Genomic DNA, 18,978 nt, shown 5'->3' on the forward strand with positions numbered 1-18,978 from the left:
CGCTGAACGCAATAGAGAGACAGGAAGGAATGTAATCAAAAGCTCTCCAGAGAAGCATTTTATTATTATTTTTTTTATCATCACTAATTATAGTTCAAACAACCTCACTGGCCAGATGTTTCACGCTTGAGGGCCACATTGGCCTATTGCAGACCCCTGCTCTACATTATATGCACATGCTCATTCAAGACAAGACAAGACAAGGCGTGAGAACACGTGCCCAGAGTGGTGAGCCACTCCTGCCTTTCCCGGATAGCAGTGACAGTTAAGAGCCTTGCTCAAGGGCCCAACAAAGCAGAAATTCCCAAATGCATATTCCACAGGTCATGCAACAAATGATGCAGAGTGGGAGACAGTATCATGGTCTGTTTCTTTTTTTATACCTAGGAACATTCATTGTTTCTTCTCAAAAAAAGGGATGGCTTTCTACTATACTCTGAAGCACTGCTGTAATAATTTGGTTGCATTCCGCATTACCTTTATACCCACTCCTGGCATTAGGCATGATAGCAACAAGTCCGAGTTTATCCAGAAAGCTCCAGAGTGTTTTATTAATCTAGTGGCAATGCTCCTCTACAGGGTCTGGACAAGCTGTGTCAGCAATGAGTGGTACATAAAGTAGTTACAATGAGTGTCCACAGACATTTGGACCCAATATATAGCATATTGTTGACATTTCTAAAAAGTTGGTCAGTTTATTCCCACAGGACATCGGCAAACACACCACCAGCAGGTCAGTCCATCAACGAGCTTCAGTATAGCTGCAGTGAATAGAGATCACAGAATAAACACAATATACAGCATAGAGGAAACCATTATCACATATGGACAAACTCCAAGACTGCTCATCATCTCCCCACAGTCCTGCTGCTGTTCTAACACTGCCTGGAAACTGATCTCCAGCCCTGTTTCTATCAGCCTCCAAAGCAAATCAAAGAAAAAAAGCTCATCTACTCTTTACATATCACTCTTCATGTGCTGATGTTCTACTTTCACTTCTCTTCCTCTCTCAAAACTGTATTTTCACTGTCAGAACAAAACCTTGTAAATTGAAAACAACAGCTTTTTTGGAGAAGTTTTTAAGTTTCAATGGAAGCCAATGTAAAAAATATTTTATTCCAAGTAATTTTGGAACATTTCTATTGGTCCATTCATCTCACACTTTTGACAAAATGCAAAAACCTGTTTATATCAGACGACTTCTAGTCTCTTGAGTAGGAGAATTATATCTGGACAAGACCAAGTCAAACACAAATGCAAGTGTAAACTTGCTTAAAACATAAAAAATTAAAACACACTTAAAACAGACTAAATAAAATTCTTATCACTCAAACTACCCACTTCAGGAGGTGTTTTGAGGTGAGGTTTGAGCTACACACATTTCTAAGACACATTAAGCTCTAAAGCTTTAATCTCTAAAACTTTCCAACAGGTGTCTTCTTAAAGCTTCTTAAAATTCAATGAAAGTTACTGGAAAATGACTTAATTCCAATTCGGAAGCATTTCTGTTGTTTCATTCATCATGAAACTTTGACATAATGTAGAGGACGGTTGGTATATTCAAATCACATGAAAATGTGGGATGAAAAAATGATATGAGATGAGATTCAATCTTGAAAGTAACAGTGTGGGGTGGATGAAGTGGATAAATGGATAAAGTTTTAAGAGACACTATGACATGTAATTCAACAATCACCATAATCACAGCTTCATCCAAGTACCAACGTTCCAAGTAGCAATGGAAGTCAATGGAAAAAGATTGTATTCCAAATAAATGATTCTGGATTATTTTTATCTGTCCATTCATAATGAAATTTTTACACAATGTGAAGAGCAACTGCCAAATTTGAGTCACATTATGCCAAAAATAATACTTAAAAAAAAAAAAAAAAGAAATACAAACAGCAACAACATGCATTCGTTGGAAATAATAGCAGTATTGTATTGTGTTTTATGGCGTCCATCAACTATATTCAGCATATAATAACAATATGGATAAATATTGTACAATTGTATCACAATATTAAAAGACATGTTTATGGATTTTCATAGCCTATTGTTTTTTATATGTTTACATTTCTTATAGCATACACTTAAAACTGAAATAAATACCTTTCCATAATAATAACAACAGTGATTTATATACAAAATGCAATGCATTCCATCTAGTTAAACATAAGTAACTTTATTGATTGCAATAAATAAAATAAATCAATTTAATTTTTGTTAATTTGCAAAAACATACCATAATCTGTTTTTCTTTAATTTAAACTATTCAGATGTGGTCAGCTGCATCAAGCAGTGTCAAAATGTGCACCGTGTTTCATCCTAATAATAATATTTATCACAATACAATAAAATATCTTCATATCGGCCAGCTCTAGATACATCAAATCAGTGATAATTCTAATTAAAAATGTTCAATTTCGATCTCGTAATAGTTTTCACACCTTTACTGTCCCAACCACAGATAGACCATCATCATACACAACATCTCAACTCCGTCTCACTCTATTCAGTGCACTGCCCACCAGCATGTCTCTCTCTCTCTATCTATCTCTCCTTTTCACCTATACCTCTCTCTATCTCTCTCTCTCTCTTCCTTTCTCAGCACAATACAAAAGAGTGATAAAGCACATAAAGCAGCTCTCATCACTCCTCATCTCCCGCAGTGTATTTACAGCCTGTTCAAGGATGCAGCATGCACACACACACACACACACTACAGTTAGCATACATCAGCACCATTCAATAAAGACACTGTCTACACACTCTGTCCACCCACTCACTCATCCCCACACACACACACACACACACACACAGCTAAGCACTGTACTTACAACACAGAGCTCTTACCCATTAGATCTTCAGTTCCAGAGCGAGAAAGCGGATGTTCAAGTACGAACACAACAGTGTATCACTCCCAGGACGCGGTGTACGCTTACACACACACACACACACACACACACTCTCTCTCTCTCTCTCTCTCTGTTACACACACACACACACCAAACCAGTTGTCAGCAACCAAAACACAGGCAAGTCTTCCTCTCACTCGCTCTCTCGCTTACTCACTCCTCTCCTCGGTCTCTCTCAATGACTGCGCTCTGCTCTGCCTCAGGCTGTGTCTCTAGCTTCCTCTGTCCCCTCCCCTTTCTCTCTCTCTCTCTCTCTCTCTCTCTCTCTCTCACTCTCTCGCTTGCTCGCTCATTCTCCCTCCGCTGGTGACATCAGAGAGCCGTCGCAGGCATACCGAGTGTTTATGCGCACCGCTGCTCCGTTTCCTGGAACACACGCCAGATTCACAGAAGGTCCAGCCATCTCTCTCTCTCTCTCTCTCTCATTATCACTACACTCTAACAAACACACACACCCGCACAGCAACAGGGCCTTTTCAGCTGCACCCAAAATAGAAAGCACTTTATGAAAAATTTAAAAGATTACCAAGTCACTGAAGCAACGAGTCTCCAGCACTTAAACAGCCTCATTCCTCTCTTTCATTCTCACACATTTATTACACAACTAATATACTGTGATACTGTAAACAAGGCAATACACTGTGAGGCTTTAAAGTGACAGTCTGTAAGTTCAGGGGATTTAGAGTTCTCTCTGTTGAGAATGAGTAGTTGCACTGAGCATGAGAAAAATTATAGGTGAATTAAAAAAAAAATAGAATGTCATTAAAAAGTTAATGCATTTTAGTAATTCTATTCAAAAAGTGAAACTCACATTAAGCAGCTCTGGAAAAAATAAGAGACCACTTAATGATAATGTTTTTACTTGATTTTTACCAAATTAACAACCTCTAGAATATAATCAAGAGGAAGATGGATGATCACAAGCCATCAAACCAAGCTGAATTGCTTAAATATTTGCACCAGGAGTGGAAGCAGCAGTGTGTAAGACTGGTGGAGGAGAACATGCCAAGATGCATGAAAACTTAAAAAGCAGAGTTATTCCATCAAATATTGATTTCTGAACTTTAAAACTTTATTAATATGTCCTTGTTTTCTTTGCATTATTTAAGGTCTGAAAGCTCTGCGTCTATTTTGTAATTTCAGCCATTTCTCATTTTCTGCAAATAAATGCTCTAAATGACAATATTTTGATTTGGAATTTAGGAGAAATGTTGTCTGTAGTTTATAGAATAAAACAACAATGTTTATTTTACTCAGACATATACTATAAATAGCAAAATTAGAGAAACTGATTCAGAAACTGAAGTGGTCTCTTATTTTTTCCAGAGCTGTACAGACTCACACAGAGTGATCTATTTCAAGTGTTTACTGAACTGCACTCAGTGTGAACACAGATTAGCATGGAGCATATGCATTAGTTAAAGTGGCAGTCCGTATTACATTGTTTCTCAACTGAAAGCAGAAGCATTTCTGAGTGGAGAGGGGATAAAATATTGTGTTTAATGGTATCAGTGTGCTGGAACGGCCATCCCTGCTAAGCCTAATATATTCATTCTAAAAACTGGGGTGTCAGGTCACTTTTCGAGTTCTTCTGGCCACGTCACACGTCTTTATATACTTAGTCACACGTACCGCCTCTAAAAGAGGATCCAGACTTCAGAAAGGGAAACTCAGAGCTCAGTAGCTCATTCATTTTTACACTGACAAAACTGACAACCATATATAATAACTCTCTTACATCCTCTGAACATAACCTGGAATCAGATTCATCCTCACACCTGCCCAGTTTAAAATGATTCTTCCACATGCTCTGTGCAAATACCCTTTCTCACCAGAGAGGGCCCTAAATCCTCCAAATTTCAAAACTTACGGACATCAGCTTTAAAAGCTGTAGTAATTGTCTGTCTAATATATCAGGTTAAACTGCACCTGAACAGCTGTTTAGCTCAAACATTAGGAGCATTTTTGACAGCTGGATCGAATGGAGGTCGGATCACATTCTCACCACAATCGAACCGCTCTGGAGTTTGTTTGGAACCGGAATGAAACCACCTCCTTTGTTGTTGTTCAGTTGTTCTTTCTTTTACCTCGCCAGCTCCCCAGTTCCAATTCAGTTGGGTGAATTAGTAGATAAAAACTAAGTTTCCTTTGTTCTGATATCTTCATGTTGGCAGTAGTTCTTTTATCAGTGCCATTAGCAGCACCACATTGGCTTTGGCAACAATCTAAAGCTGTCATGGCCAGAAAAAAACTTCCAGGAAGACCGAACAGACACCCTGTTTTTAGAATGAATACATTTGCAGGCTTCACAGGAATGATAGAAGAAAAATATTGATGCCATTTATTAGAATAAAAGAAAAAAAACTTATCAAATTGTAGGGAGATATTTCTACAATCTGAACAGTGATATCTAACAATAGACAGGGTTTAAACACTAAATTAAACACAGTGTGCTACCAATCTAAAATCAATACTGTGTTAAAAAAAAAAAAAAAATATTGCATTTCTCCAGAAACATCCTACCTCCACAGCTATCTCTGCCTTCACTAAAGCTCAGGGTTTCAGTTAGAGGTCACGGGCAGCACTTCCTTCCACAGAATCAGTGATCAGCGGTGGTTTAACACCCAGCAAACAGACTGAACCCATGAACAGCAGCAGTTTTATCTGCAATTGTGCAGATTTACTTTTTTTTTTTTTTTTACCACTATGGGTGTGCCACATTGTAATGCACAAAATAAATACTATTGTGACACAGCAATATCCTCATAAAAAAAAAAAATCTATACTGTTATAATCACTTTTCCCATATTAAAAGCAGTCGGTTATTTACTTTACTGTAAAGATTTAAATGTGTTTTTTGAATTATTGTTTATGCTGGTAATCTTTTAATTTTCCCAAAAATCGCCTTATAATCCGGTGCGCCTTATGTATGAATTTGACCAGTCAGCTTGTAAGGGGCAGTAAAGCCATTCCACTGAAGTACAGAGTTATACAGGAGTTTCAGTGAATTTTTTCCAGCACCAAGGCTGGAGCAGTATTAGCATTAGCCACTAATCGCTAACTAGCTAGCCTTAGTGGAAATCTGCAAATCAAAGGCTGACTGTAAGTAAAAAAAAAACGCTTTACTCACCCACATAAACAGTTTTCAGGAGAGAAATCTGTGTATATCAAGATCCAGTGCTCGTTTGACTTTAAAATAAAGTGTTTTCTTAAGAATTTCAGTTTTCTTAGCTTAGCTTTAAAGTCTCCCAGTGGTGAGACCTGCTGAATTAGAAAGAAAACATGATGACATCCCGCTCCTTACTACTGTCGAATAATGCACCTTATAATCCAATGCATTTTATGTATTAAAATAGACCAGAAAACAGATATTTATTGATGGTGTGCTTTTTAATCTGGTGTGCATTACTGTGTGGAATATACGAAAAAAGAAGTAAAAAAAAAATAGGAAGAATAAGGAAGGATACCAAGGTTGCTAAATTACACTTGTCAATTTTAACCAGCTTTCAAAACAACATCTACAAGCACAAGAACTGTTCTCTTGCTGCCTAATGTTTACCAACCCTTAAAGAATACAGTTTGAAGGAAAATCAATTTTTTTAAAAATCACCTTTTTATTGTTATGGCTGATAGTAGCATACCGCAGCACCACAAAAATTGAATAGCTACAGAGCACTGTTCAACTTCTCCAGTGAGGCTACAGTAATACACAGACATGCAGTGTGTTAGGTAAGAGTTATTCTGTGCTAAATATGAGATATAAGCTTTTTAAAAAAAGACTTGAACTTATAAAAGACAACTCAAGCTGAGCAGCATTCAGAGATTCTCTCTGATTGATTCATCGACTTGACAGCCAGACACACTGAGGCCATCCGGAAAGAACATCCTCAGAGGATTCAGCCATATTGATACTGAAAAAGCACAGTTTGGTTAAATTACGAGCTGCTTAATTCTGACAAACAGGTAACGTCTCTCACAATAAGCTCCAGATGTAAATTTTAAAAGCTGCAATAAGAGCATGACGCTTAGCACTCCCATTCCCACACACACGCGCACACGCAGGCAGACGCACAACGACGACGTCTGCTCTGAATGATAAATAGGACAATAATGAGGCTGCATGCTTTATAAGTATTCTCAGGTCTGACCCACCTCATTCAGCAGCTAATAAATCTGGACGACTTTAAACGTCCTTCTCTGGAAGAAAAACAGTGATTAAAACTGTTCCTTTGAATAATGAGGCTGAAATGAGTCGAGTTTGGGGGAAGACGTTTTAGCAGAATCAGAAATGAGACGATTAGGCCGGAGATGGATGAAGCCATCAGGGGCTTTTTGAGAAGCAGAGAGAGAATCTGAAATGTTCTGGCCATTTGAGGGTTTTATAGACTGTGTACAGCATAGAGAAATCTCATCACTCCATAAGCTCACATCTACTTCTACAAGAGAAGAACATTCTAACAAGTGTTGATCTTATGTGGGCTTATTTGTGATAAAAATCTTACTTAGTGTAAAAGGCAGCTGGTATTTTAAACAGAATAAATAAAGTGAAGCACGAATAACTACGCATTTTACATTTTTGAGGCTTTTAACCCTAAACCAAAACTCTAGTCTTATTAAATCAATAGAAATTCGTTTTTAGTTTGACTAAATGAATTCTAAATACTAAATGAACAGGTTATTCCATCATTGGAATTTCTTTCCTGATGGCACATGTATATTCCAAGATGACAATGTCAGGATTCATTGGGCTGGAATTGTGAAAGAGTGATTCAGGGAGCATGAGATCATCATTTTCACACATAGATTGAGAGAGTTCACCACAGAGTCCAGACCTTAATCTCATTGAGAATCTTTGGGATGTGCTGGAGAAGGCTTTGTGCAGTGGTCAGACAACCATCATCAATGATGCTGAAAGATCTTGATAAAAAATTAAGTCAACACTGGATTGAAATATCGTGTCTATCGTTCTACTTACCTTCTATCATCCCTATCGTTTCTACAGCCATTTCATCAATTATTCATGCAAATATATAAAGTAGGCTACGATGAAATGTATTGGCGTGGTCACTTTGCATAAACTCGGTTTATATAAGTGATAATAAAGTAATCTTTGCAAAAAAGCTTCATAATGTGGTTTTGAGACATGCTTTACGCTGCTTTACATTATATGATGGACACGCGCGGACACGCCGGTTTGTGACATGCTTTACGTTATTAAACTTATAAGAGCTGAACAATAGAGACGCATTGTTCTTTTGAAAAAATAGCTACTGCATCTACCTCATCTGTTTTCATTTGATACATATATATTGCTGCACAAAAAGGTAGTAATTCTCATTTGTGAAAGTTTAGTTTGTCACTTTGAAATCAAGTTTGAAAAAAGTAAGCAATAATATTATTTTGTCATATTTTTCGAAGAATAACTTAAAACATACTTAAATGTGATATATCATGATATATATCGTTATCGTGATATAAAAAATTCCATATCGTGATGTATGATTTTTCCCATATCGTCCAGCACTACTTGTGACATTGCAGAAGCTTAAAGAAACAATACCACAGTGAATGTGAGCCAAAATCAAAGCTAAAGGCGGTCCAACAAAATATTAGTGTGCGTGACCTTTTTTTTGGTGACTCCTTTGGTGGCCTAGTTTTTAAATTAGAAACAAAAAGAAGGGAAGTGCCCACTACAGTCATTTTCTTCCCAACTCTACAAGATGTGTAGATGTGATATAGTGATCAGAAACAAGTGATGTGGCTCCAGGTCAACAAGCAACAGATAAGGCCACTCTTTCCTCCAAACACCAAGCCTCAGAATAGAGAGAGGGAATAAACGTTTCTCAGTTAAACAGTGAGTGTAGTTAAATGTCTTACTACTCTCGCTCTCACTCTGGATGAATGAATGGATGGATGGAAGGATTTGGGGCTGCAGGGCCAAAAGAGAAATAGGGAGAAAAGGGGTAGAGGGACACGGGGCTATGGCCAGCACTTAACCAAGCGGCCGATCAATGGCACATTTACTCCAGCACAATGTTAATCAATAGCCAGCGTGTTTGGCTACGAGCGAGCAGGGAGAGAGCAATACTGCGCTGAAATAAATATCCCACAGATCACTTTCACACACAGACGCCCAGCAAACAATAACAGAAAGTCAACACCCAAACGCAGCACCCAACACTGCTGCTCCACACAACACAGCACACAATACCACACACTGACCCTCACACTGAGCGACAGCAGGGCTGCAATCAAAGACCGCACCAGCCTCTTTATTCCTGAAATACAGTCAACTGAAGGGGCATGAAGTTTTCTTATATAGATAATACAGATAGAGAGATAACAGAGGCTAACAAGTTATGAATGTTTATAGCTCACTTGTGTAAAGGCATTGTGGGCACTCTTCTGCAACTGTTTTACTGCATCATAATATTAGGCAACAGTGCAAGACAGTTGCATTAAAACCCACTTTGAGAACACTTGATCAAATGCATTAATAAACTACTCCTTGTAATACACAAATAAGAACGCAAACAGACCCTACACATGGTCTGATCATGATGTAGCTTTTCAAAAGCAGCTTTATGATATTGTGAAAAATTTACATTGTGATCTTTTATCGTTCTGCAATTTACACATTTCCCAAATTTTACTAGAGTTCCATAATCCAATATGTCATTACATTAATAAATGTAATGGTACATTTGGTACATTTGTGACATTGCACAAAACATTCCGCAATGTGACTATTGCACATGTGTACATTGTGATATCTATGCTAAATGATATATTGTAGTTTTATATTTTTTTAAGACACAAATGACTTGGCTCTGCTCTTCCAGAACTGTCTGGTGGATTTGCATGCACGGACATGCAGACGTGCAGTTTGAGCCACTGTTTAAAATGCAAAGCATCTTTGAACTGTAAACAACAGAGCCTTAAATAGATGATTCTGCTTAAAGCAAAGCCACAGAGCTAAATCTCTCAATTCTGATGCCACTTCTAAACATGGTAGCCTGCATCAACTACAGTTTCTTTGCATATTTGTTTATAAAAACACAAATTATTATTATTATTACTATTTTCATAATTCTTTTTTTTTTTTTACTAAATATTGTAATTGTGCATAACGGTTGCAAAAAAATATTTGATGGGATATATTTATATTGAAAAATTTAGATTTCAAGTGTGCAAACCAAATGACACTACTACTACTACACAAACTTACTATACAAACTTAGCAGTTCTGCATTTGGACACTTTTCATTCTCTCTGCACTGAGCGAGTGAGTGAGTGCGTGAACTGGACTCTATTTTGAGTCACGGCCAGACAAACTGCTGCCACCCGATAGTTAAAAAAGCCCTTATCTACTACTGACGTCATACACACACATACACACACACACACACACTGATCCCACTGATAACATTCAGATGTGTGCACACACCCAGGGATCAAACTCATAACAGACAGTACTTACACACAGTACACACACACCCTTAACTGTCAGAACCCAAAAGAAGTAGAGAATTCAAGTAAAAAAATGTAAAGAAATGAAATATTGTGAGGTGTGCTTTATTCCACCGCTGCTGTGCCAAAAACAGAGCACATGTAAATCATAAAGCTGTGAACGGAATTCCCGTTCCGTGAACCTCCCGTTCGATGACAGCTCGGAAAGCTCCACGGATCCCTGATCCGATTCCTGCAGAGCTATTTTTAGCACAAACACACCGGGAACAATCATATACACTTGTACAAACAGAATCTATGCAAAGCTATGCAAGTTACTGCAGGAAAAGGAACCTCCCAGCAGGGTTACGCAGTCTCTGTGTGTGTGTGTGTGTGTGTGTGTGTGTGTGTGTGTGTGTGTGTGTGTGTGTGTGTGTGTGTGTGTGTGTGTGAGTGTGTGTACTGTCTATGGCCTAGCTAAAGAAAACACTGGAGCTCTGCTCAAAGCAACAGGTCAACCAAACATGTAATTTGTACAATGTTTCTCTCACCACAAGCCTTTCTCACAGCAGAGACTTGTACAGCGTTTAAAGAACGCTCTTTACTGTAGCACTGGAATGACAAGGCTAAAGTGTCTCAAGCATACAGTCCAGCACTTAGCTTTGTGCTAACTGTGAAGCTAAATCACCACAGGATCAGGTTGTAAAAAACCTGTAAGTTGATCTCCAACAGACATTCTTACAGTCTTTTCTAAAGGTACTAGAACAGTTAGACCAATCTAATTATTTTTTTAATAGACATACATTTAAGTTAACCATCAAAATATAAGTATAAAAACAAAAGATCAACACTTCAGCTTTTATTACTAGATATTTACATCTGGATCTGATACCTTGAAGATAGCATCTTCTGTCTGAACCCACCCATTTACCTTATAAAAAAAGGTACTGGAACAGATAAACTTAAAATAGATTACAGTGAAAAAGACTTAATTTTTGTTGCAAATACTTGCAACTGTTTGTAATAACTGATCAAGACTGACATGACATCACTAAAGTGACTAAGAGTGACTCACTGACATCACTCAACTGCTGAAGCAGCTTCAGCATTAGCAGCTAACCGTGCTAAGCACTAGCTCTTACGCCATTCAGACTTAACTTAGCTTAGCTTTACAGGTCACCTACCAGTGACAAGACCTGCTAAATTAAAAGGAAAACATGGTGACAGCCCTATTCCTTACTAGTGTCACACAATCATCAAATCACCATGTTGATTTATCTTCACACACTATACAGTTACTTTCTCCAATAACAGTCTAAACAACCTAACACCTGCCTTTAAGAAAGCATGCTCAAATACACTCCTATGATGTCTCATTACTCACCAGAAGAGGAGTAAGCTGTACGTAACCTCATCACATATTCCACTATAACACTTCTGCTATAAAATCCACAACACAGTGATTTATAACACTGTAAACAAATCCGTCTGCTCCCACAATGCTTAAGCAGTCTTCTTAATCCCAGCCTGGAACTGGAACTTTCTGTTCCGCCACTTCTGCTGCAGAAGTTGCTCAATAACAAACAAACAAGAAATACCACAGAATTCATGATCTGACCTGCAGGTACAGCATGCTGATTTCCCACATCGTTCAGCAGATGACGCAGAGCTGACGAGCAGCTCTACTGTAGATCTGCAGGTGTGCACGTTCCACAACTCCTCAGTCTGGGAAGAACATTACAGACAGCCACAGCTCACTAATCACAGAGTGATTAGAGAGATAAAGAAGCATAAATAAGAGGATTCCCTTTATATGACAAACTATTTAAATGGGCAATTACAAAATCATGTTTTTAAATACCTTTTTTCCCCCAAACACGTTGTCATTTGAGATAGAATGATTAGTGCTTTTTATTGTTGTTCACACATAACAATTGAGGGTAGGTTTAATAGTTTAAGACCACATTAAACTTTCAAGGCAAAATTGGTAATGCAACATCATGCAGATGCAATGTTTTGATTGCTTTGATTGATTCATTTTGATTGCTCACTCTATCAATTCCTATGCATAACATCACCATGGAGCTAGTTGTGTTGTTAGTGGTGTTTTCTAGCTTTGCTGTATTCTGATACTCACTGCACTGTGCTGAGTGATGGACTTAGATTGGCACAAAGGATTGACACTGCTGTACGTTAAGGCACAAACTTTGAGTGTATTATTGCGATTATACCACAGTTCCAGTATCACTGCTTATTGAAAGATTTAAAGAGTTAAAGAGGACGAGAAAATATGATCTTTTTGGTTATAAACACTCTGCGGGTTAAAATAATTCCATTGCTGCTCTGTTCGTAGCTGCGCTGTTTGGCTTGTAAGCGCTGCATCGTTGCTAGGTTAGCTGTAGGTGGGGGAGCAATACACGGAGAGATTCGGTTACAGTGCGGTTCGGTTACCGGCTGATAACGGCAATCAAAGAACACCTCTCAGCCAATCACATTGCACGGTCGGAAGCAACTGTGGTAAAATATACAAAAAAAAAAAAAAAAAGAAAACACGTTTGAATGGCGACATTACATTAGCACACAGATTGGAATTCAACACATGCTTCAATTGGTTCTGCAGGCATGAATCTTCTGACCTTGCACAACACTGCACACCAAGCTAATTTTAGATCTTGTGATCTGACAAGTTGTCAGGATTAACTGAATTAATTATTAGTTAATCAGATAGTTTGGGGATAAAAACGCTCAGAACTGATGCATTAAAAACTAAAAATACTAAATAACAAAAAAGGTTCTAAAAAAAAAAAAAAAAAAAGGATGAACTGAAAAAAGGACAAATGCACAGACAAAATTCAGCCTACAAATATAAATATCTACATCTGTATGAAGTATTTACAGGTTAGGGCCTTAGATTTCTCACAAGCCCAAACCCCAGCACAACTGTTACTGTTACTGTGTTTCTCAGCCTGTCTTCACCATTCTCTCTCTCTATCTCTCTCTTCATCACTCTCTCTCTCTTTCTCTCACACCATCGCTCTCTCCCTCTCTCAGCATGCTCGGTAAATAATGCAGCACTGCTGTAATGATAAAGTCTGAATGTACAAATCCGCAGCCAAGCAGACAGATGAGAGGAATAAATAAATAACAACCGCCCCGCTGTAAACAAGGAGCAGCACGAGGAGAGTGAGAGAGTGAGAGAGAGAGAGAGAGAGAGAGAGAGAGAGAGAGAGAGAGAGAGAGAGAGAGAGAGAGAGAGAGCACGTGGGAGAGATATATACAGTCTCTGTACTATAAGCTTTTTTTTTCCTCGTTTCCCTCAGGACAAAGAGGCCTAACTCAAATATGTGAAATAGTGTATCATTCATTATTGATTGGAGCAGTTGATTGATGTAGCCTGTCTCTGTGTCTTTATGTACTGGAAGGCGCTGGAGCTGAGCTGAGTCTCACACAGTATAACAGCGGAGTTTCCCTGTAGTAAAACACAAGCCGGAGAGCCACGCTGCCACATGATTAATACCACAAGAGAGTAATAATACATCCTCAGCCTCAAACAGCAGCAGTAATGAGATGGTTATGGTTATTTGCCTTTACTCAATGAGTAAGACGCAATGAGACCTGGCGACTGGTGAATACATAGTGAATATATAGTGCGGAATGACGAGCATTAAGCCGCAGTCACACTAGACTGGACGCAGTTTGCTTCACATTGTAAAATAGTTATTGCACACTTTTTATACACTATTAGCAAAAGTCTGTGTCAGCCTGAACTAAACCTAGTTAATCTCGCTCAGCGATAGGGCTGGACAATAGCAGCAATATATATTTTTAAATCATATATTTCTTTATTTCTGTCTGATGGGAAGTGTTAATCATGATGCTAACAGCCAGTTAAAGCCATTTGGGGTGACTAAAGCCTTTGCCCAATAGCTGTTTTCAAAGCTCTTACTATCGCCTACAAGGTGATGACAGAACAGGCTCCTTCCTACCTGCACTCGCTCCTGAAGGCTTACGCTACCTCCCGGCCGCTGCGCTCCTCCAATGAACGTCGCCTCGCTTTGCCAAACATTCACACAAAGCAATCCAGACTGTTCTCATACAGAGTTCCCCAATGGTGGAACAAACTACCTTCCACTACCAGATCAGGAGAATCTCTCGCTATCTTTAAGAAACTCCTGAAGACAGAGCTCTTCAAAGAGCACTTACTCTCCTAACACCTCTAACACACTAACTACTTCTAACCTCATTTCCTTCTTCCCCTCCTTCACTCCTCTATCCTATTATTCCCCTTTGACCTCCTTTTATCCCTATCCAAAGATGTTTTACCTTTAAACTTATTTTACATTGTACTTGACTATTGTAAGTCGCTTTGGACAAAAGCGTCTGCCAAATGTAATGTAATGTAATGTAATGTAATGTAATGTTTTATCCAGCAGCTTCTCCATATAGTTAGCCATACAGTACTAAGGAGCGATAGACAGAAGGTGTTCCACACGCAGACTGAGCTGGTGTGTAGGATGGAATGTTGGGCCCCCCTTTCACTCTTATTGTGAAAATTGTACAATAATTTTACAAAAACTGTAAATTGGATCGATTCACACAGCGTATTATTAGAAACTTTGTGTAAAAAGTTCTATGAGTCTATCGATTTTGATGGTTCTATCTAAAATAAACTCTTTTAAAATAAACGCTTTTCCAAGACACTTTTATAATAATAAGAATGATATGAAAATGGATGTCTTGAACTGAAAAAAAAACAGTAGATATTTAGAATCATTGAATCATTAGCTGAGTAATAGTGAGTCCAGAGCTACTCAGAACCAAACTGGGGATCTTGGGCCGACTCCAGCCTGCGTGCTCCCTCAAGAGCTGTAATTATCACATTTGTGGAAAAACAAAGTTGGGAGCAGTTTTTCCTCTGTCTGCTCATTTAACAGGCCTGTCTGCTAATTGCATCTTCCAAAAGCAGAGCTGTCTTCTTCTCAATCACTGTCACTGTCAGACTCTTCAGCAGCAGGACACACACACGCACACACGCACACAGACACACACACAAACACACCATGAAGCTTCAGAAGAAGCAGCTCTTCTTATCTGGTTTGAAGGAGAAGTGGGACGCAACCTAACATTTTGTTTGGGCTAAATAATTATGAGGAGCAATCAGTTTTAGTATAAAAATCCTGCTTAAACCACATGTTTCAGATTCACCCCATGAGGAAGGGTTAGCTAACAGATGGAGGGGCTAGCTGGGCATGTCTCAGAAAAATCTGGTGCACTAATGCAACACATTTAATTTGCTACAATTCAACAGCATTGTACAGCTTTTTAACTTTAAATGATTTTTTTAAAGTAGTAAACAAGAAGTAACAGAAATCTGCTCAACATTTGCGCTGAATAAAAATTTTAATGTGCTTTTTGCAGGCCTAATTTAAACAATACACTAAATCTATCCACATCATGAACAGTTGAGTCGGTACTTTACCCTGACTTAGACACCATCCACATGTTTTTTTTTTCTTAACTTCTACTTTCTCTGTATCTCGAGGGTGGGAGGTTCTGAGAACTCATTTTGAAAGTTTTTGTTAAAGACCGGCAAAGATAGCGTAAAAAAATAAATAAACTAATCACCCACTAGGTAACTGCTTCAGCTTTGCGTTGTTTTTAGGTCTGTTTTGGTCGTTACACTTGCTTGTTGAGGAATGGGGCAAAAAACATATCCCTGCTGGGCTGGCATGCGAAAGCATTTTAAGGCTGTTTTTTTGTTTTCTGCGGACAGAAAGAATAACTCATCTCAAAATGAAGGAGTAAACACAAGGTTTAACTGCATGGCCTCAACAAGGCTGGGCACAGCCATTGGCAGCCTGTAGAAAGCTGTGCCTCTTAGTTTGGCACAGTTTTGCGCAGATATTTCCAGTTACAGGAATCACACTTTTAATCAAAGAAAAATGTTCTTATTTATCTTTTATAATGCCATTTAAATGCATGATAAAAGGGTAGATTTTGTAATTTTACTGTTTTACTCGAGTTTTCAGTGCTCGGCTGACTCTAAATCGCTGACTCAGCTCTCAGTTGGTCCGGATTTCTGACGCGAGACAGCACGCGGGTGGGGGCGGGGCTGCTGGTGACGTCACGGGTCCTGCATTGTTTAATATTGCGATGCATATTGTTGGAAAAAAAACAAAGCATAGCTCCAGTGCAAAACTCAAGACGCCAGCTTCAGACTCAATTCAGAACATGTGTTTGTATGTCTACATCCAGGCTAAGAGTAAAAGCATGCATATTCTTGATTTCTGGGGAAAAAAAAAAAAACTATTGCTTGAAATGGCAGGCAATTCTTGTCCATTAGCCCAGTTGTCCAGCACATCAGAGTGCCCAGAGTGCTAGTCCCAGCACTGACCACTCCCTCGGTCCAGCCTGGCCATGTGGCTTCAGTGGCTTTGTTCCGAGGGGGAAGAACTGCTCATCACAAAGCTCTCTAAACCGCAGTGAGAGCCCTTGCTGCTGGACAGTAAGTCTGGCCTAGCAGCTTCTACTCAACATTCAGACACTCAACACTCACACGCAGAGGTCTGTCCCTATAGAAGACATCAATAATGCATATGGTAAGTACATCGGAGGATGCTGAATGGCTTTTAAGTTTTAAAGACAGCCAAAATAAGCCTTTCACATTAGGAGGCATAAACGACAGTGATGGAAAGAGAGAAAGAAAGAGCGAGAGAGTGAATGAGTGCATGATTAAGTGAGCAAGTGAGCTGGAGAGAGAGAGAACGAATAAGGGAGAGATTGAGAGATAGTGATAGAAAGAGAGAAAAAAAGAAACTAAGAAAGAGAGAGAGAGAAAGAAAAGCTACTTCCAGGAAAGCCATGGTGGCAGCAGCTGTGGCCTCTGTCGCTCTTCCACTCCACTGAGTGACAGTGAGTGAATGAGAGCAAATGAGAGCCACCGCTTTCATCTATTCTTAGAGACGACCAATCAAACATTAGCACTTCGCGTTCCAAGAAACGCAACCTTAGGAGGCACACCAAATCAAATTAAGAAACAGAGAACCCAAATTTGACTCCACTCCCACTCCAGACAGACAGCGTCGGGAAGATAAAAGGGGTCGTGACCTGTTCCCCCCCATCCAACCCCACCCTCCTCCGTAAACCAAACACAGAGGGCTACTCCCATTCAAAATTCAGAAAGCCATAAAAAGAAAGCTGTTTGCCCTCGGAGAGAGCAGGAAAGAGAGAGAGGGAGCAGATCCTGCTCACTGCACAGACAGCTGAAGTAGGTTAAAACATTGCCCACCCTGCTGGAAGACAAAAACATGAGGGAATCTCAGTGTCTGTCAGCTGAACCCATTTTTAACCACTTGAGAAAAATCATAAAGGAAAGCAGACATCAGCCTGGGCTCAAGCACATGGCCTACATGTGCGTCTACATGAGTCCTGATAGCCCTGCTTATATATGGGGGCACAGCAGACAGCAGCCATACAGTACAGCTACACTGTTTTCTGTCCATATTTCAGCCACCCCCCCCCTCCATCTCCTCTCCATCTCCCCAACTCCCAGTCTCCCCGGGTCGTTTAAAGGCTACGGCCCGCTCTGATAACTGTATGCCTGATAGCTGTACTACATGAATGTGTGGGAGAGCGGTCAGGTCACGCTGGGCACAGGGTCAGGCCCAGTCACAGCACCTCCTGTTATCATGTTATCATTAATCACAGTTTAGAGACAAGAGACAGTGGAATGGAGCCAATCACACAATGTACAGTCTCGGCTAGAGTGATTGGTCTCAGATCAGACATAGAGCATGACTAAGCTGCTACACACATTACAGCACTGCTTGAGCAAAACAACATTTACACTAGAGGTGAGCAATTTGATAAAAATGCCTTGTGCCCATCATATACTCATAAATCATAACTCATAACCTGTTTTTACATTAGCTATAGCTCTACATTATCTCTGTATCATTAACACAGAGCATGTGCCCATCACCTATTCACACTCATAACTCATAACCTGTTTCTACATTAGCTACATTAGCTCCATTATCTCTCTGTACAGTTGTTTTTTTCTGTTATTTGCTGTTTTTATGTGTTGTCCAGGTCGATCAACAGAGGATGGGTTCCTCTTACTGAGTCTTGGTTCTTCCCAAGGCTTATATCTCTTAGTATGAGGGAGTTTTTCCTTGTCACTGTTGGCACTATCACTGTAGTTCTTACTCACAAGAGGCTAGGACACGTATCTCTGTAAAGCTGCTTTGTCACATCATTTAATATAAAAAGTAAAAAAAAAAAAAAAAAAAAAAAAAAAGAATTAAATCACAAATGGAAGATTCTAATCAAATCAAATCAAATTTATTTGTATAGCGCTTTTTACAACTTGTGTTGTCACAAAGCAGCTTTACAGAAACATGATCACAGGACAAAGAATCAGGCAAAACATTAAACATAGAAAATACAGAATACAGAACCCCCAGTGAGTGCGGAGGCAAGGAAAAACTCCCTCAGAAGAACTACTACTTCTTCACTCTTACTTAAGGCTTACTTAAATGACTCAAAATGTATTTGTAATAAATATACACAATATAAAAGCCACAGAAAAACTGCTAAGATCTACTGTATA

General features: G+C 39.1%; 1 protein-coding gene across 8 annotated transcripts in view; it reads right to left on the reverse strand.

Annotated features, from left to right (window-relative positions):
* Nucleotides 1-18,978, reverse strand: part of hdac4 (histone deacetylase 4) — a 243,633-nt gene that overhangs the window by 105,675 nt on the left and 118,980 nt on the right. For 2 of the 8 annotated variants that reach the window (XM_049485359.1, XM_049485358.1), the window contains exon 1: nt 11,752-11,826. The exons of 3 other annotated variants lie outside the window; for them this stretch is intronic. In XM_049485359.1, the coding sequence (XP_049341316.1) occupies nt 11,752-11,782 (31 nt within the window). In that variant the 5' untranslated portion in view covers nt 11,783-11,826. Of the gene's footprint in view, nt 1-2,856; nt 3,109-11,751; nt 11,827-18,978 lie in introns of those variants that run through there. 3 more of the 8 variants (XM_049485356.1, XM_049485357.1, XM_049485361.1) reach the window with 3 other exon arrangements.

Source organism: Astyanax mexicanus, chromosome 11, assembly GCF_023375975.1.
Source record: "Astyanax mexicanus isolate ESR-SI-001 chromosome 11, AstMex3_surface, whole genome shotgun sequence".
Lineage (NCBI taxonomy): Eukaryota > Metazoa > Chordata > Actinopteri > Characiformes > Acestrorhamphidae > Astyanax > Astyanax mexicanus.